Source organism: Alligator mississippiensis, chromosome 2 (genome assembly GCF_030867095.1).
Source record: "Alligator mississippiensis isolate rAllMis1 chromosome 2, rAllMis1, whole genome shotgun sequence".
Taxonomy (NCBI): Eukaryota; Metazoa; Chordata; order Crocodylia; family Alligatoridae; genus Alligator; species Alligator mississippiensis.
This window is the reverse complement of record NC_081825.1, coordinates 304,215,640-304,235,286: the sequence shown is the minus strand read 5'-3', so window position 1 is coordinate 304,235,286 and position 19,647 is coordinate 304,215,640. Positions and strand designations below refer to the sequence as shown.

General features: G+C 47.8%; 1 protein-coding gene across 2 annotated transcripts in view; it reads right to left on the bottom strand.

The window, feature by feature from the left end:
- Positions 1 to 9,989: 9,989 nt before the first annotated feature.
- Positions 9,990 to 19,647, bottom strand: part of KLHDC1 (kelch domain containing 1) — a 39,991-nt gene continuing 30,333 nt past the window's right edge. Inside the window, exons 14-15 of one of the 2 annotated variants that reach the window (XM_059723430.1) lie at positions 12,742 to 12,794; positions 9,990 to 10,503 (exon numbers count right to left, since the gene is read on the bottom strand). In XM_059723430.1, coding sequence (XP_059579413.1) covers positions 10,272 to 10,503; positions 12,742 to 12,794 — 285 coding nt within the window. In that variant the 3' untranslated portion in view covers positions 9,990 to 10,271. Of the gene's footprint in view, positions 10,504 to 11,810; positions 12,418 to 12,741; positions 12,795 to 19,647 lie in introns of those variants that run through there. The other variant, XM_014601319.3, reaches the window with a different exon arrangement.

Here is a 19,647-nt window from a genome sequence, read left to right as displayed (position 1 = left end):
CAGAGAACAGCGCGACCAGAAGGGCCGTTCACACGACAGCCCCGAGGCCTGCGCGCTACGTACGTTGCTGAGAGGAAGGAGCTGAGTTTGGCTGGGGTTACGGGGCAAAAAGCTCCTTGGATAACCCCCAAATACATGTCTGTGCCACCAAGGGACTCGCCGGGAGATGCCCGGGCAGCCCCCTTTCCCACCTGAAGCTCGGGGGTTGTGCGCCTGCCTGCCAGCTTAGAGACCACAGCCCTACGTGCTAAGGACGTTGCACCAAATAAGGAGCTGCTTTGGGCTGGGATTATGTGGCAAAACCCACCTCGATCACCCCAAACCAGACATCCCCGTCACACGGGGGTTCCTGGAAGAAGCCTGTGTAGGTCCGAGCCTGACCTGAGCCTAGTTTTTGAGTACCAGACTGCCAGCTGACATGTGCTGTGTGCATAACCCCAATAAGGAGCTGAGTTTAGGCCAGTATTACATGGCAAAATCCCAAAACACAAATTGCTGGCACCCGGAGACTCTCCTGAAGAAGCCTGGGAGGCCCCTGCCTGACCCAAAACTTGGTTTTTGTGTGCCAGCCTCTCAACTGACAACCCTCCAGACCTGATATGTACATTGACCAAAAAAGGAGCTGACTTTGGGCTGTGACTATGGGTGAAAATCCTTTTTGTGTCACCCCAAACCACATGTCCCCAACACTGGGGGACTCCCCCAAAGAAGACAGTCAGACATATTTGCAAACGTATCAGTTTGCTAAAACAAAGGTTTTCTCATTGCAGGCACAAAGCAGTTGGGGTAACGTAGGATACTGGCGACTATTTTGTGTTTCCACATCCTTGGTGAGACAGAGCTGGGCTTTTAGAAATAAGAAAGGCTGGATGTGGAGAGACACCCGACACTGAAGAAGAGTTCTCCAAGGCTCTTAGCAAGGAAAGTGTCCCAAGCCATGTCGTTGCTCTACAAATGTCTCACAAACAGTAAGGACACCAAACAGATGACTCCTTTGCACTGGCAGCCCCTGCAGACAAGCTGGCTCCAAACATACTGGCACCTGCCTTTCCTTTGGACTAAAGCAGCAAGGCTGAGGGGAGGATACTGGTGCGTGGGCAGCTCGCTGTCTCCATATGCACTGCCCGGGCTTGTGTGCCCTGGAGAGGTCACTCCAGCCTCACTGTATCTTTCAAGCAAGGATTACGTTCAGCCAGAGGATGCCTCACTCGGCGTAATTCTGTTGTCCTGTGAGTCAGGCAGATGCCTACTGCTGCTACTATTGATGCTAATACTGGGATTTTCAGTTCTCATCTGTCTTCTGTGTTGTTATTGGAAGGAATAGTATGCATCGATTATGATGATTTATTTTTGCAATTAATACCATGTTTGCCTGAATCCAAGAAGGCTTTGAATGTAGGGTGACCACCCCAAATAGGTAGATTTCATACACAGAAAATTATAACATTATAATTCTATAACTTGCTGTAAATTTCCATATCTAGTCCTCATTATTGGAGGGTTTTCTTAAACCTGCCCCCAGCTGTGGAGGGGGGGAAGCAGGCAGCCTGCCCCTGCCCCTTGCTCCCTTGCCATTTGCCCCTCATGCCTGTGCACTGCCACCTGTCCCCCGATCCACAACCCACCGCTGGCCCCATTCACCTGCACCCCCACCCCATTCTCAGCCCATGCTGCCACCTGATCGCTGTCACATGTTGCTGCCCAGCCTTGCTGCTGCTTGATCCCCAGCACCTGCTGCATCCCGTTCCCAGTGCATGCTGCTGCCCCATGCCCTGCCAGATCCCTGCCCTAGACGACTGCTTGCTCCTGGACCTCACTGGAGACAGAGAGCTGGTACTCAGATCCAAGATGAGGCATGCTTTCCCCACACTACTCATCTTGGATTCTAGTAAATACAAGTTTAGAAGAATCAGTGTGGGTTTATAAACACACCGTATGTTTCCATGTGAAAAAAAAATAAAGGAAATAATATTTATAATGTGGAATTTCCTATTGGAAAGCAATTTAAATACATGTTTTATTTGACCTTAATAAATGACAAATAAATAGAAAACAACAACAGGCAGAAAGTAGAAACAAATAATTTTAAATGAATAACTTGACACATTCATAGTGAAAAGCCATGATGAAAGCTTATCCAAAAAATCCTCATATTGGCTTATATTTCTGTCTGAGAAGGCTGTTGCAGGTTTAATAAGGAAAACCAAAGCAGAAAAACCAGGGTGTAATTCTTAACATGGTCTGAGCCTGAACCAAGTAGTAAAAAAATGCAACCATGTCCCATTGTCATTCAGGTAGGACCTATGCTCATAGTAGTATGTAGCCAAAAACTTCATATTTCTATGCATGTGTTCTGCATGTTTGACGAAGGTTATGTTCCACAGTAACAACTTTATATATTCCTTATCTGCACGCCCTCGCTAGTACGCAGAAGGTACACAGGTTGGAAGGGCTACTCAAGCCTGTTTCCACTATTTGAAGCCTTGGATCATACTGTTTGGCATTAAAGTGCACAATTGTAAGAAGGCAGGCATCTTCTTTGGGTAGATGGGATATCTTTTATTAGACCAACTGAGTAGTTGGAAAAAAGTTCTTTGCAAGCTATCGGGTGCAATCACCCTTCTTTAGACATAGGGAGTCTCTGCTGTGCTGAGATCTTCAAGAATGAGAGAAGCTAAAAGTGTGACAGGATGTCAGTGAGAATGTAAACCGGTGGAAATCAGGAAAACAATGGGTAAAGGAGGGAGGTAGGGAGGGAGGGGAAGACAAGAGAGAAATAATGCCAAAGGTAAGCAAGGGAGACTGCTGTAGTTGAGTTCTCCAAGGTAGAAGAGAGGCAGTCTGTGAAAAAGTAAATAGCTGGAAATTGGGAAGACAAGGGGTAGAGAAGGAGAGGAGGGGAAGAAGGTGAGGAGAGGCGGAAGTGTAAATGGTAAGGTCACGGGTTATAGGTTGTAGCTGTGTTGGTCTAAGGATGTAGGTCGGGGCAGGCAATTATTTTGGGTGGAGGGCCTCTTACCCAGTTTTGGCAAGCTACCGAGGGCCACCATGCCCTTTGACAGGTGCCCCGCCCCCTGGTCACCATCTTGGGACCAATGTCCCAGGACCAGCACTGGTGGGGCGCAGGCTGGCAGGGGTCTGTGGAGCCGGGCTGGGCTGCAGCAGCAGGGAGTGGAGGGAGCTGGCTTGGCTCCATAGAGCCCCTGCCAGCCGGGACCCTGTACTCCTGCCGCCCTGCTCTGGGCCCTGCCAGCGCTGGCCCCGAGACACCAGTGTGGGCCCCATGCACGCACTCACTCCCAGTGCCCCCCAGCCCCATGGTACAGGTGGGGCGCAGCGCACAGCCCTGATCCCCTGCTCCCCAGCAGGGGACAAGCTGGTGCTGAGCGTGGGAAAAAGTGGCCCCTCGCCTGCCCCATGGCCAGCGCTCCCTGCAGCAGCTGCTTACAGCCCTCACAGGGCTCTCCAGAGCAGGAACAGACAGCCCCACGCGGGCTGCGAGCAGCTTCAGCAGGGAGTGCCGGCCACAGGGCAGGCAAGGGGCTGCTTTTCCCCCATGATCAGCCCTAGCATGTAACCCAGCCCCGCTGGGCCCCATGCTGGCTCTGGGCTTGCCTGTTGGGGCTGCACACAGAGGCAGCAACTGCAGCCCTCCCCACCCCGCTTGCCGTGCCAGGCAGTGTTTGCCACCGCCGCGGCTCTGTGCTGCCCAGCATGCAAGCTCCAGGCGGGCAGCAGCAGGAAACACTGCCTGGTATGGCAAGTGGGGGGGGGCGGCCCACAGGTGCTGTCGCTGTGCATAGCCCCGACGGGCAAGCCCGGAGCCGGTGGTGTCCAGGCTGGCAGTGGGGGCGGGTTACAAGGTGGTGCTGAGCGTGGGTAAAGCAGCCCCTCGCCTGTCCCATGCCCAGCGCCCCACACTGCAGCTGCTCGCAGCCCACGTGGGGCTGCCTGTGCCTGCTCCGAACAGCCCCACACGGGCTGCGAATGGCTGCAGCAGGGAGCTCTGGCCACAGGGCGGGTGAGCAGCCACTTTTCCCTGGTCCCCCCACCCCCCCCACACACACACTTTCCCCTGCCCCTTACCTGAGGTCTGGCACAGGGCAGCCACGTGGTCCCAGGCCAGAAGCCCCTGCTGGGGGGGCCGGATGGGGGGGCGGGGCCGGGGGGGCCCTGCTGTTGCAGGAGCCCGCCGAAGATTCCCCTGGGTCCTACTGCCCCTGGTTCCTGTCATTTTTGACAGGAAATAAGGACAGATCAATATTAATTTTCCAAAATTTTTAGGGGCCCTGCGGGCCGTATAGAATGGCCTCGTGGGCCAGATCTGGCCTTTGGGCCGTATTTTGCCCACCCCTGTTATAGGCAGACAAGGTTCTTTGGGTAAATCTGATATCATTTATTAGACCAACTCAAACAGTTGGAATATTTCTCCTTAACAAGCTTTCGGATAGAAATACCCTTCGTCAGGCTGAGGAAGCATCTGCAGTTGATGTGTGCTCTTCCTGGATGGAATTGTTGGCTACAAATGACCAACTCAAGATCCTTAAAATTCTAGTTTATTAGACAGATTGAAATGTTGCGATGAAATCAAATCATAAACCTTGGGGCCAATCCCCTCAAGGACACACTCGCGCGTGCGCGCACGCACGCACGCACACACACACACACACACACACAGTAACTAGCTATGAATATCTGATCTGTGAAGCACCAGAGTCAAGTATACCTATCCCACAAGCGTTGGAGTCTGCTGTCGGTGACCAGTCGAGGCTTCTTCCAACATGGTGTTGTCTTGGTCGCTGGTGGTCCTTCTGGCTGGACAGGTAGGGTGCCGGTCAAGTTGAAGATCAAGAGGGGGCCATTGAGGGTCACTCTTCATTGCCTTTTATCTGTCCTTGGCAGATTTTGGTGACTCCCCAGTTTTCGGGCTTGCCCAATCCAGGGGTCATTGACCCTTGTGGGACATCCCCCTTGGTGGCTATTGGATGGCAGCTGTCAGCACCAGGGGTCACGTCCGCAGGTACGTGCAGTTTTGGGAGTCCATTGATGTATTTTGATTAATTTATCGTTGTCATGAATAGGGCTCTGGGAGCGGTCAATCTGGTGATATTCAGCCCCAAAAGTTGGTCTTCGGCTCTGGTTAATACAACCCGGGGCTTCTGTCCCTTTAACAACGAAGGTTCAGGGAGTTCCCGGCTGCCACACTGGCCCCTAGCATTTCTTTCCTTAATCTGAGGTTTGGTAGGTGTCAATTGTGGCTGGTTAACTTGTTACTGTAGTTAGCTACTGTGTTACACATTCAATTACTGATCCACTCACTCATTCAGGGGTTGGCCTGATACAGGGAGGCGGCAGTTCGATTCCCGCCCTTGCCAGCATTGTTACAGGGTAAAGAGTATAAAAATACAAGAGCATCAAATATAAATGCCATGGCACACAAATAGATAAAAATATCAAAATACAATAAGGGGGGGATATAAATGCACACCTACAAAATGTAGAACACCTATGTCATTTCATAAAACATGATTCCTTATACCAGAAAGAAAAATACCCGAATAATTCTATATCTTGTAGTGAGAGAGGGAGAAGAAGAAAGGAGGAAGGAAGAAAAGATGGAAGAGAAAAGACATATCCAAAGAGGGGAATTATTGATGGAAGGGGAGCCTCCTTGTTACACTGGGTGGGGAGGCAGGCAGGAAAAGGGGCTTCCTGTTACAGATTGAGTAGTAAAGAAGCCAGAGGCTGGTATGCAGGCCAGACAGGCAGTCAGTGAAGATGTAAATTGAGGAGTCAGTGGGTGAGAGTGAGTCAGTGGGTAAGGTCAGGCAGGTACCTGGTGAATCAGGTGCCAGGCAGGTTGCAATGTGTCATAAATCCAATGTCTATATTCAGGTCCATGGTTTTTTTTGTATCCAAGTAGATTTATGAAGTGAAGTTCATAGGCTCGTCTGCAAAAGGTGTTTTGTAAATTCCCTTCAGAACTGAGAGATCGGAGAGGGAATGATTGTCCTGTGAGAAGTGTGCACCCACAGGTAGTTGGGTATTCCTGTCCTTGAGAGATTTTCAGCGTGCGTTCATTCTGGTGTGCAGTTGTTTGGTTTCACCTACGTATTTTCCATCAGGGCATTTGGTGCACTGGATGAGATAGGTTACATTTCTGGAGGTGCAGGTGTAAGATTCAGGAATGGTGATGGTTTTGTTGTGGGGTGTAGTGATTGTGGGGGTGGTGGAGATCTGTTGGCTGGTTTTGAATTTCTTGTCCCAGCATAGCCTGGAACCATTAGGTGTGGTTCGGGTCATAGGGAGTTTGCTTCTGGTGATGAGGTTGGCGAGGTTTGGTGCTTGTAAGAGGCACGTGAGAGAGTGTAAGGTGAGAGGCAGCCTCCCAGCCCTCCCTTCTAAATCTGAAACGTCTGTTATTGATGCCAAATTACACCAAGGTGACCAAAAGGTTGGCCCCGTTGTAACCCCTGCAGTAGTCTACAGTGGGGTGGCCCTCGGTTTTGGTGCAAAGCACAGTTGTGGGTAAAGGGGAGAGAGTCCAGGCAGCAATCACTCCCTGGATGTATTCAGTCGACTCCTCAGATTGGAAGTGCTTCTGAGCACAGCGCTCTGTAGTGGACGTAGGTGATGCACTACAGTAAAAGCATCTGGAAAAGCCCCAGAGCCAAACCACTGGTATAAGGCAGGACCTAAAAGACCTGGGGCTCCACGGCAGCCTGAAGAGGATCAGCAGAAACCCCTGGCAGGACAGAGGAGTGATAGCTACCCCCAGCAGCATGAAGAAGTGGTGTAGACCCCCAGAAGAGCAATGGAGCCCCCCGGCCTTGTGGAGGAGTGATAGAGATCTCCAGCGGAGCGGCAAAGACCCCCAGTGGAGCAGGGGAGATCTCTGGAGGCAGATCCACAGTAGTGCTCCATAGTATCGCTCTACAGCATCAGTGTGACAGTAACTCCTATGCAGACCTCCCTATCCAGCCCCTGTACCTTGGGCTGGCATAGGAGATGGAGCCCCAGGAGAAGGGCAGCAACCCCTGGCAGTGGGGAGCACCGGGTCTCTGGGATGAGCCTCCCTACCCAGCACTTACCCCTGGATGGCAGCCCTACATGAGACTCCCTTCCCCAGTGACAGAGCTAGATGGTAGCTCCCTGGGTTGGTTTGCTGCTCACTGTAATTGTGATCAATTTTGAGCTACAGCTAAAAGTTAATAGTTAAGATTTTGCTTCGGGTGTGCCCTTGCTCCCCTCTCCTCTTGTAATAAACCTGTTTTTGTCGAGTTGTGAATGGGCGCATCTGTTCACACGAGAACACCCAGTGCAAATTTACTTTACCAAGCTTCTGGCTGGGGGCTCGAGGCAAATTTGACAAGTTGATGTAACATTCCCATATGTTCAATAAGGATAAATGCAAAGTGTTTCATCTGGGGAGAAGTAAGTAACCAGCGACATGAATATAGGTTAGGAGGAGATGTCCTGGCCAGCACCGCAGAGATCTTGGGGTGATGGTTGATCACAGGATGAATATGAGCCACTAGTGCAGCGCTGTTGTCAACAGAGCTAATAGCACACTGGGATGCATTAGCCGATGCATCGTGAGCAGGGCTAAGGAAGTGATACTTCCTCTCTACTTGATGCTGGTGAGAGCCCAGCTGGAGGACCGTGTCCAGTTCTGGGTGCCGCGCTTCAAACAAGATGTGGAGAATCTTGAAAGGTTCAGAGAAGGGCCATGAGAATGATTAAGGGCCTGGAGAACAAACCTCTTCGGACAGACTAAGAGATGAAGACTGAGGGGGAACTTGGTGGCCGTTTATAAGTATGTACAGGGTGAATATTGGGAGCTGGGAAAAAAACTGTTCACTAGGGCGCCCCGGGGGAGGACAAGGAGCAATGGCCATAAACTGTCAGAGGATGGCTTCAAGTTGGACGTAAAGAAGAACGTCTTTACGGTAAGGGTGACCCGAATCTGGACTAGACTTCCCAAGGAGGGGGTGCAGTCCCCAACCTTGGAAGTCTTCAAGAGCAGACTGGACAGACACCTGGCTGGGATCAAGTGATTTCAGCCTAAAAGCAGCTCCTCGTTCATAGCGATGTAAATGGCGCACAGGTCTGGGGGCTGGCTGTTGGCAGGCTGGCATGTGAAAAACAAAGTTTGGGTCAGGAAACGCTGTGCCCAGGCTGTTTCACAAGAGTCTGCCGGAGGTGGTAATGTGAGTTTTGAGGTGGTCCAAAAAGGTTTTGCCTGATGATCCCATCAAAACCCAGCTCTTTATTTGGGGCGATGTATTTGTTACGCGGGCCTGAGAGGTTCTGTTGTCAGGATGGCACTCAAAAACTGAGCTTCAGGTCGGTCTGGACTCTGCCCAGTCTTTCTAGGGAGGGTCTCCAGATGGCAGAAGCTTGTGTTTTGTGGTGATCAGGGATCCGTTTTCCTTTTCCTGTGGAAAAAATGCAAAAAACATGGATTTTCCCTTTTAACAGAGAAAAAACGTGGACTTTTAATTTTAACAGAAAAAACACGTGGGTTTTCCACTTTTGCAAAGAGCTCTCTACAGGTCGGCAGACTTCCAGCCTGCAAGGGGCTGGGGGGAGTGGGAGGGGTGAATGGGGGGGCACATGCCCCCCAGATCTGTGTGCAGGGCTGTGGTGGATGCAGGCTGCCCGATGCAGACTTGGGCTCCTCACCCTGCTGCCCTCCTCCCTGGGACCTCTGCAACCCAGCAGGGGGGCACCCAGTGTGGCAGGGGACAGAGGGGCCAGGTGGGGAAGCTCCTTGCCGTTGCAAGCCCCGTGCTGCCCACCCAGCAGCAGAGGGGATGGCAGCGGAGTTGTGCCCCTCACTGCTGCCGGGCAGGCAGGGGGGCTGTGTTGCCATGGTGTTGCAGGGATTGCAGCAATGAGGAGCTTCCCCACCCAGCCCCACTCTGCCCTGCCACACTGGGTCCTGCTCGCTGGACTGCAGGTGCCCCGGGCAGATGGCATCAAGGCGGGGAGCCCACGTCCCCACCATGGGCTCCGCTCTGGCCGTGCGGCCCACAGGGGAGGGGGAGCCGGGCTCTGTTCTGCGGCAGCCAGGGTTCGAGTGCTGTTACAGGGGCTGCGGACCTGGGTCCCTGGCCCCGTAGCGCTGGCAGCTGGGAGCCCCTCTGGCAGGGCTGGAGAGGGCTGTGGGTGGGGAGTGAGGGGCCTGGACTTGCATCCTGGTTTGCAAAGGGGGCAGGGGGAGCTCTGATTTTCCCAAAGCCCAAATCAAATGCCAAAAGTTACAAGTATTTAGAATTTCTTGTACTATCGTGATTGAGGCACTGGTGGGCTTACAAATTGCTTTGAAATTGTAAGAGTATCAGTAAACCATTGTGTTTATTCAGGGCTGTATACTCAATCCATGATATTATTTTACATTTTGATTATTAAATATACTTCTTCCTCATGAAATTCTAGCTCTTTATTTTTCCCAATTCATTGCTAATGTGTAAAAATGAGCTTTGAAAAAATAACCAGAAACCAGGAATAAGGAACCAACTTCAGCCTCATCTGGATACAGAGAATTTAAAGCTTGGCTTTAATTTGAGGGGAAAATGAAGCCTTTCCTATTTGGGAAGCCACGTGGCCAGGGCCAAAGGCTGTTTTTCTCAGTGGACAGTGTGAAAATACCAATTAGGTAAAAGTGACAGAAGTTAAGGGAAAAGGTACGGAGAGGTGAGAACCAGTGGTGTGAAGCCGAGCTGCTGGCAAAAGCACTCTGTCTGGAGTCCAAGGCAAGTGAGAGGAAGCAAGGAGCAGGAGGCACACCTTGCTGCCTTCAGCTCTCGCTGGAGAGCAGGAGAACGAAGAGGGCATGGATGTTGCTGCCCCAGGAGAGAAGTGCTGAGGGTACATGTGCTCCAGCTTAGGCAACATGTAAAGAAGAATAAGTACTCCTAAAAGAAACGCTTTCTGTGCTGGAATGGAAAATGTCAAGTGTGTGATCATCATTGACTTACAAAGAGTCTGTGAAAAACCCGTATTTTATTGTATTTTATCTTTAACAGTAAACAAGGAACTACTGCAAATCCTATGAAACACGGATTTAAAAAAACATGGTGCTAAAGGCACTTTTTATAACGTCTGGAACAAAATCTGAACTCAGTCTCTACTGAAGAAAGTTCCCTGTGTTTTCACTCCTGCTTAAGCTAATGCTTCTTTCTCCAAGAGCCTTTCCCAAGTGCACCAACAACAAAATTCTTTGTATTAATTGATCCAGCATTTCCACTGCAACCTGAAATACGACATTACACCTCCCTTACTTCTGACTGTGATAAATGTCCACCAGCAACTGTCCTACTAGTGCACTGGATGTGCTGTTGCATGTCCCTAGTTTTGTCTTCACACTCCCTCAACTGTAAATGTTGACAGTGGCACAGGTGCAGCAGAAGAAATAAAGCAAAAGGATTACGAACTGAAGATGCCCCCAGGATATTCTGATTCGTCTCCTCGACTGTAGGCAAAAGTCTCTTCTCACATCTGTATAACAGAAAAGTAGGATCTTCTAAGCATGCAAATCTTTTTGCTGATATCCCTGGGAGTTTTGCATATGCAGTGAAGCAGAACACCACAGCTGAGTATTACTACCTACATCTGAGGGGAAATTGTCCTCAGTGGCACTGATGGAGATACTCAATCCAAAAGCTGCCTCCTACAAATTTCTATTAATTCCAAATAACTAGCCTTACCCCCTTATCTAGCAAACCTATATGTATACACATGAAAGAAATACATCCAAAAGCATTTTAAAATGTTTTGATTTCCAATCATAAAAACTGAGGATGGAAGTAGAGGAAGGTTTTCAGATTTGATCAGAGCAGTTCAAAGGAGGGTCTGAAGTGCTCTCATAAGCTTTGATTCTTCAAAGAATCAGATGTATGTTTCAGCATTTAAATCATCCCATTTAAAACCTATTTTGTTCTACTGGATTAAGTTAAATATTTGAGAGTTCCTGCAGGATCTGGGTCAGAGCAATTATTAGTAATTAATATAAGCATTGCAACAGGGTATATCTGAAATATTTCCTTGCTATGTGGGGTAAATGCTGCATATGCAATAACACATTAACAAGTGCAGAGTGTTGATACTATGGTCATCACCTGAGAAAATCCTAAACCCCCTGGGACCACTTCAATAATCTGAATGGTTTACATGTGAGGGGGAATTCTTTTTAACATAAAGACCACAATTTTAATTCCCATTAGCAGATTTTTTTTAAGAAAAAAAATAATCAAATGGCTTCTTAGTTGAAGGAAGTATGAAAGTATGGCTTAACTGTGATATTCGGTCACCAAGTATTTCCCTTAAGATATATATTCACTATAAAACTTCCTTTCCTACATAGGTTTTATAGTCAAACTGTAAAAATGGTAAAAACTAATCAAAACTGGTCTACATTCAAATATGTTGCATACATAAAACATTAATGACAGCATCTCTATTAACTGAATGCTTGAAAAAGATGGGAAAATAGTAAATAATATATATACTTTTAACAATAAATAAACATAAAATATTTCAAACCTAAAATATAAAATTTACATATCCAAAATACAATATATATATAATCTATTTTGAAAAAGTTTCACTGATTACAGAATTAGTGAAACACAGATGAACTGTATTTGTATTTCCATATACAAATAATGGAGCTCATTTAATGTCCACAGTTATACAACTTGTTGATTTCTCTGCTTTTGAGTAGGATTGTTAGCTCCAAGTATCAATAATTAGGCTTGCACGTGTGCTGTCACATCAAATAATAGCATTTGGAATTATAACCATAATAATATAAATTGTTTTTTAATAATTGCAAAAGTACAGCTTATCAAAATATTGTGCCAAACTAATTTCAGCAGGTGCTGATGTGCCAAATTTGAAAATAAGATTTTAAATCTAAGACATTTTATCCCTCTGAAAAGGTTCAATATGCTATGTGACTTTCATTCAGAAAAAATAAGTATTAAGAACTGGCTCATTAAGACCACAACAGCAAAAATTAACCTAAAAAATCTGAAGGGGGTGGAATTATTATCATATATACAATATATACCTCTTTCTTACACTTCAGGAAACAAAAAGGATTTACTTGTTCAAACTTGTTCAAAGCTCAGCTAAACAAACAGTTGATTTGTAGCATTAGTAAATACAGTAGCAACTAACAAACTTTGCTGTACACTGTAATTACATGTAGTGTTCAATAATGTTATTACTGTTGCTCAGGTGACACTTATTTGATCTTGTCTTTCAGTTTCAGCTCTTTTCTCCTGACGATATTTAACTGCCGCCCAAAAGGTTATCTTTTTCAATACTTGCTGTAAAAGTCTGGGTGGTAACCAGGATATTTGAGTCTTTAAAAAAGTGGCATTTTTGCCAATGCAGTCAAGGCACAACCTACAAAAGAAGTCAGGATTTACAGAAGTCTTATAAACTAAGGATATATCAATGAAACATCTTTAAAATCAACTCATATATAAATGAAATCACCATTCTGCAAAACAATTAAACCTTTCATACTGTTTTGCAATATTATACATAATACATTTACAATATTAACTAAAACAATGGTTTTATAGTTTACCAGCCTCTCCATGAATAAATGGTTCTAAGTGCTTTATGTTAAAAAAATAAATAAAATCAAACCCTCTTCAGATATTAAAAACAGTACAACAGCTGCTGGCCCTAGATTCATTGTACCTCTGTATAATCTCAGCTTACCTAAGAAGTGAGTATGGTTCTGTCTGAAAGATCAGTAAGTCACTGCAGTGTCCCTAATGAAAAAAATACCAACAAAAAAAGAAAAACAATTAGGAAATGACCAAAATAGATTTAAATCTATCATTCCCCTTTGCTTGCCAAGACAGCCTATGTGCCACAACCCTAAATAGAACCACCATTATTTGCTTTGATGGATAAATATAAAATCACAAACAAAGAGCAGATTTAGGCTAGATATCAGGAAACATTTCTTCACAGTAAGGGTGGCCAAAATCTGGAATGGCCTTCCAAGGGAGGTGGTGCTCTCCCCTACATTGGGGGTCTTTAGAAAAGGCTAGGTAGGCATCTGGCTGGGCTCATCTGACCCCAGCGCTCTTTACTGCCCAGGCAGGGGGTTGGACTCGATGATCTGTTGAGGTCCCTTCTGACCCTAGCATCTATAAATCTATGAATGAATCCATGAAAAATGTAGACTTATAAGCATGCCTGAAGTCTGTTTTTAGATTAACACCTAACCAAAATCTAATATTTAGATTAACACTTAGTTTACAAAAATGCTAACCATCTCCCTAGAGGAAGGACTTTGGGGACACATAACCCAATGAGATATGTATGGCCACATTTTCTACAGTATTGTGTTTTCCAGTGCATCTTCAGTCCTGTACCGACTGATGTCAGAATGCGTCTTTCACCAAGTACTGGAGTATGCAGTCTTGGACCTTTAGGGACACACCACTGGTACCTGGATGGCAGTAAAGCCCCAATAGCTAGTCACTTACGACACTAAGCTAAAAAAGCTAAGGAGTTGTGAGGATAGAGTACATATTAAAAGGTATTTTTAAAGAAAGTAGTAATGGTAGATAGAGAGATGCTTGGGAGAAGTCAATATAAAAAGGGAAAGCCAAGCAATTGCATTACATGATATAAAAATAATGAGTGTTTTGTTTGATCAGAAATCTTTAAAATGGTAAAGAATCAAATTAGAAAGAGTTTAAACAATTCAGAACCATCAGAATGGAAACATTAACTTACATAACCAATAATACTATTATTACTACCCTAGCTCTCTTTCTACTTTACCTCTTATTGTTACACTTACTTGTCATGTCTACATTTAAGTCAACCACAGCAAACACTTATACACATGCGTAGCATTCATGAGTATGATTATATGGCAGAAGACAACACAGTCCAGGAATAAATGAGCTAGCTCTACATGTGCCGGCTCCAGAACTGGATGCAGTACAGCTGCATTAGCATGGTGCTGCTCTGGGAATAAGAAGACCTCCATCTCTATGCAGCTAATTAGCCCACAGTACTCCACTTACACAGCTATGCTGGTTTGGTTTCCAAGCTAGCGCATAATGAGCTGGCTCAGCGCATCTCTTCACGGCGCACCACATCGACTAGGCTCATTGGGGGAAGGGGAGGATGAAGTTGGAGGGAGCCTCAGACCACCAAACCAAGTGTCGCCCACAAGAACAGCCCAGCCAAAACAGACAATGAGCTCAAGAAATACCCAGATAAAAGACCCGGATAGTCCTGGGATTAGGGGGGGGCGATGCATATACCATCAGGAGGCCTTAAATGCCTATACACTAATGCTTGTAGTATGTGGAACAAGCAGGAGGAATTTGCCCTCCTGCTAGCTAACACAAACCCAGACATAGTGGGGCTCACCGAAATGTGGTAGGATCCAATGTACGACTGGGCAGTGAACATCAAGGGCTATAGGCTGTACAGGAGGGACTGGACAGGGAGGAAAGGCGGGGGTGTGGCGCTCTATGTCAAGGAACAATTCACATCCCCAACGAGCAGCACTGGATCAGAGGAGGGGCAGATTGACGTGCTCTGGGTCAGAATACAAGGGGGTCAGGGGGAAAGGGAGTTAATGGTGGCGGTCTACTACAGACCACCCAACCAAGGAGAAGAGCTGGACCAGGAATTCTCAGGTCAGCTCACAGAGGCAGTTAAGCCAAAGGATGTGATCATCATGGGTGACCTAAACTATCCAAACATCGGCTGGGAAGAGCAGTCAGCCAGATCTGACCACTCACGTAGGTTTCTAGCCGTGTTACAGAACCTCCATCTAACCCAGGAGGTGCACAGTCCCACCAGGGAAAATGCCCTGTTAGACCTGGTCCTGGCTACGAGTGACGATCTGGTAAGAGACTGTGGGTGCTCCACCACCTGGGTGACAGCGTCATCGCCTATTGGAATTCACCATCCAGCACAGGGTATCAAAGGCCTGCAGCCAGACAGCAGCCCTAGACTTCAGAAGGGCGGATTTCATTGAGCTAAGGAGACTAGTCAGGGAGGCACTGAGGTCCCAGAGGGGCGGGGAGTTGGGAGTCCAAGAAGAGTGGTCGTTCCTGAAGGAGACAATCCTCCAAGCCCAAAGGGTGGCAATCCCAACACGGATCAAAGGGGGAAGAGTGCTCAAAAGCCCCCATGGAACCAAAAGCCAAACTAATTACCAAAAGCATCCAGGAACATCTCAAAGTTAAGGAGGCATACACCCAATGGAAGGGAGGGGCCATCACCAGGGAGGACTGTATGGGGGCTGTTAGGAAGGCCAAGGCGGAGATGTAACTGGGACTAGTGACCCAGATCAAGGATAACAAGAAATTCTTTTTTAAATACACAGCGGGTAAAAAGAAGGTTCCGGGTAACGTGGGGCCTCTGCAGGACACGATTGGAAATCTGGTGGTTTCACCAGATGACAAAGCTAACCAATTTAACAATTTCTTTGCCTCCATTTTTCTGAGCGGGGACCAGAACTTCCCTCCCACCGGGATCCTGGACAGACCCAGGAGAGGCACAGCCAGGCCCAGGGTGAGTGAGGACCTAGTCAGGGAACTTCTGGAGGGGCTGGACGTGTTCAAATCAGCAGGTCCTGACAATCTACACCCCAGAGCGCTGAGGGAATTGGCAGACGTCATTGCGGGACCCCTGGCACAGCTTTACGAGCGCTCATGGTGCTCTGGTGTGGTGCCAGAGGACTGGAAAAGGGCCAATGTGGTCCCCATTTTCAAAAAAGGGAGGAGGGAGGACCCAGGAAATTATAGGGATGTTAGTTTTACCTCGGTCTTGGGGAAGCTCTTTGAGAAAATTATCCAGGTGCACATCTGCGAGGGGACGGCAGGGGAGTGTATGCTTAGGGGCAACCAACATGAGCTCATTAGAGGCAGGTCCTGTCAGACCAACCTGGTGGCCTTCTATGGCCAGGGCATAAAATCCTTGGATGCAGGTGTCGCGGTGGACGTAGTCTTTCTGGACTTTAGGAAGGCCTTCGACACTGTCTCTCACCCCATTCTCATTAAAAAATTAGGAGATTGTGGTGTCGACACTTACACAGTCAGATGGGTTGCCAATTGGCTGGAGGGCCGCACCCAGAGAGTGGTGGTGGACGGGTCGTTTTCGACCTGGAGGGCTGTGGGCAGTGGGGTCCCCCAGGGCTCGGTCCTCGGGCCCGCACTGTTCAACATCTTCATCAGCGACTTGGACGAGGGGGTGAAAAGCACTTTGTTCAAATTCACAGATGACACTAAGATGTGGGGGGAAGTGGGCACGCTAGAAGGGAGGGACAGGCTGCAACTGGATTTGGACAGGTTACAGGGGTGGGCGGATGAGAACAGGATGGGATTCAATACTGACAAGTGCAAGGTGCTGCACTTAGGGAGAAAGAACAAGCAGCACACCTACAGGCTGGGGAACTCCCCTCTCGTCAGCACAGAGGCAGAACAGGATCTTGGAGTCATTATAGACTCCAAGATGAACATGGGCTGCCAACGTGGGGACGTAGTCAGGAAGACCAACTGCACCTTGTCATGCATCCACAGATGCATCACGAGCAGGTCCAAGGAAGTGATCCTCCCCGTCTATGCAACACTGGTCAGGCTGCAGTTGGAGTACTGCATCCAGTTCTGGGCGCTGCACTTCAGAAGGGATGTGGACAACATCGAGAGGGTCCAGAGGAGCGCCACTCGGATGGTCAGGAGTCAGCAGGGCAGGCCCTACGAGGAGAGGCTACAGGACCTGAACCCATTCAGCCTCCACAAGAGAAGGCTGAGAGGGGACCTGGTGGCCACCTATAAACTGGCCAAGGGAAACCAGCAGGCAACGGGAGAGTCCCTGTTCCCCCGAGCACTACTGGGAGTAACAAGGAATAATGGCCATAAGTTGACGGAGAGTAGATTCAGACTAGATATCACGAGGCACTACTTCACAGTCAGGGCAGCTAGGATATGCAACCAACTTCCAAGGGAAGTGGTGCTTACTCCTACCCTGGGGGGTCTTCAGAAGGAGGCTAGACAGACACCTTGCCGGAGTCGTTTGACCCCAGCATCCTTTCCTGCCCATGGCAGGGGGTCCGACTTGATGATCTGCTCAAGTCCCTTCCGGCCCTACCAACTATGAAACTATGGATGTATCCAAAATGATTTCAGCAGAACTCCTTACATGCCGGGTTCAGCAGAGGTAGCTAGGCCTGAGCCTGGTGTGCTGAGTTGGGAGGGAACAGCACAAGACCAATCAGGGCACATGGCACCTGATCTAGGTGTGTGGGGATGGGGGAGTCAGTGTGGGGCCCAATCCTGGCAAGGCATATTGGGCCTGATTCTGGCACCCAAGGCCCGATCCAATCTGCAGACTGACCCTAAGGGTAGAGCACCACTGCTCTAGATGATTGAAGAGCTGCTGTTAGACCTTCTAGTATCTGTTCCTGCAAACAGGCTAGCAAAGCATCCTCTGGGAATTATCTGGATGGATTTAAGTGGTAAACAGTGTGCCTATCAGTATGGACATGCGTACACTTGGAGCCACTTCAAAAGGGAAGCAGCTGTTCCATTCTCATCGTTACATGTGGCTAAGCAGGGAACAATGTGAATGTATCAAAACCCCTTCAACTTTAACAAACTCTGCTTCATCTAAATGTAAAGGTGGAGGGGTTTTTCTGCATTCTTATCATTCTCAGCTTATCCACACAGTAACAATTAGAACCTACTAGCTGCTGCCCTTTTGGGTGTGGACACACATGGAACCCACTCAAAACGGGTGTCACAAATCCCACCAAAATTTGGGGTGTTTGTGGAGCATCATGCAGTTTCTCTTATGCTTGTTTTACTAACATGGCTCATGTGGCCTTGTTGAAAGGCCATTGTTATGCTGTATTCCTTCATGTCACTTTTATCACTGTGTGGTTGATGCTATGCTGCCTGTACATATCTTTATGATTTTAGATGTGGTTCAATCAAGGGAACTGAGGGATGCATACTTAAGGAAAAGGGCACAGGTGAAACTGCTAAGTATCGCTTGCCATTGTGTTACTAGGGCAAGAACAACTGCCACTCCCAAACACAGGCAGATGGGTTATTGTGGGGATGGGCACCCTAGGGACTGGCTGCTAGTAATGGGAAATTTAACCCCTTAATGGCAAAGGCATCTCTGAGTAATGAGCCATTAGGTAGAGAAATTTCAGTTGCCCCAGACAGGAGAGAAATTTCTCCAGTAGGGGTGTCAAACCCATGTGGACCCACAAGCCAGAGTGGGGCCTGATGTACCAGATCAAGCTTACAGGGGTAGTCTGGTACAGCCACAGCATGTGCCCTGGATCACCCATGCAGGCTGACTCTAGCCCCACACACCATATGCAGCACGTGCCAGCCCTAGCTCTGGGCCCAAGCATGACATAGGGCATGTGGAGTCAGTCTGTGGTGCACTATGCACAGCACATGAGGCCACACTGGGGCAAGTGATCCGTGTAACATCCACACCAGACCTACCCTGCATGCTGGATCCAGTATGCAGGGCTGTTCTGTAGATTCAATCTAGACCAGCCCAGATCCGGCGCGCAGGGTTGGTCTGGCATGGGAGTTGCATGCAGAACGTGCCCCAGACCAACCTGAAACCTTGTGCACCAGACAGGTTCTGCAAGCCACATGTAGTGTGCAAGGCTGGGGCCAGTGCATGTTGTACACAGCAGGCAGTACTGTAGGCCAGATATGGCTCCACAGGCGTTATCTTTGATACCCCTGTTCTAGAGGATTCTGACAGGCATGAGCAATTAGGACAGTACTGATGGGGGTGGGAAAGGGTTGGCTTGGAGGCATTTTAGGGGCTACCTAAAATTGTCCTTTAATTTTGGATTATCCTAGGCTTGGGGAAGAGTCCAGGTCCCCAGTGGTCAGAGCTGGCAGGATCAACAGGAAGGCTGATCCATGAAAATACTGGCAGGACTCTCTAAAGGACTAAGTTGTACTCAGACGAGAGGGTAAGATACCTGTCTTTTTGTTCTGTCTTCCAACGATATGGTCAGTTTTTCTTGTATATTTTTTTCTTCCAATATAATAAATCTTTTTGCTTTTGTGTCCTTACTGACTGCCTGTGGTAGAGCATGATCACAGGGTGAATGATATTCCAGCCTAACCCATTCTATGGAAAGGGGGATCTAAAATTCTTTCACACCCTTTACACATAACAATTAGAACATACCACCTCTTGCCCTTTGAAATGTTCCCCTTTTGAAATAATTACAAATGTACATGTGTCCGTACCCTGTATGGCTTTTGCCCTGCACATTTTTATAGCACTCAGTCCCGCCACTAAAGTTAGAGGCTGGGCTCTGCATATGGGTCATACTTTGTCTTAAAGCACAAAAACTAATGCAATATGCAATACTACCAAATAATATACATTACATATAAATGTGTGTGTGTATATTCAGAACTCTGAAGATCACAACTCTAGTTGGTGTAAATCAACTCAGCTCCACTAAAGCCAATGATGTATAAACAATATAAACATTGGTTTATAACAACTGCAGATTTGACCCTGAATGTTCAGACATTTATGAATTTTCAGTCATTTTAATGAATTAATATAATTTAAGTCATTTTTATGATAGTA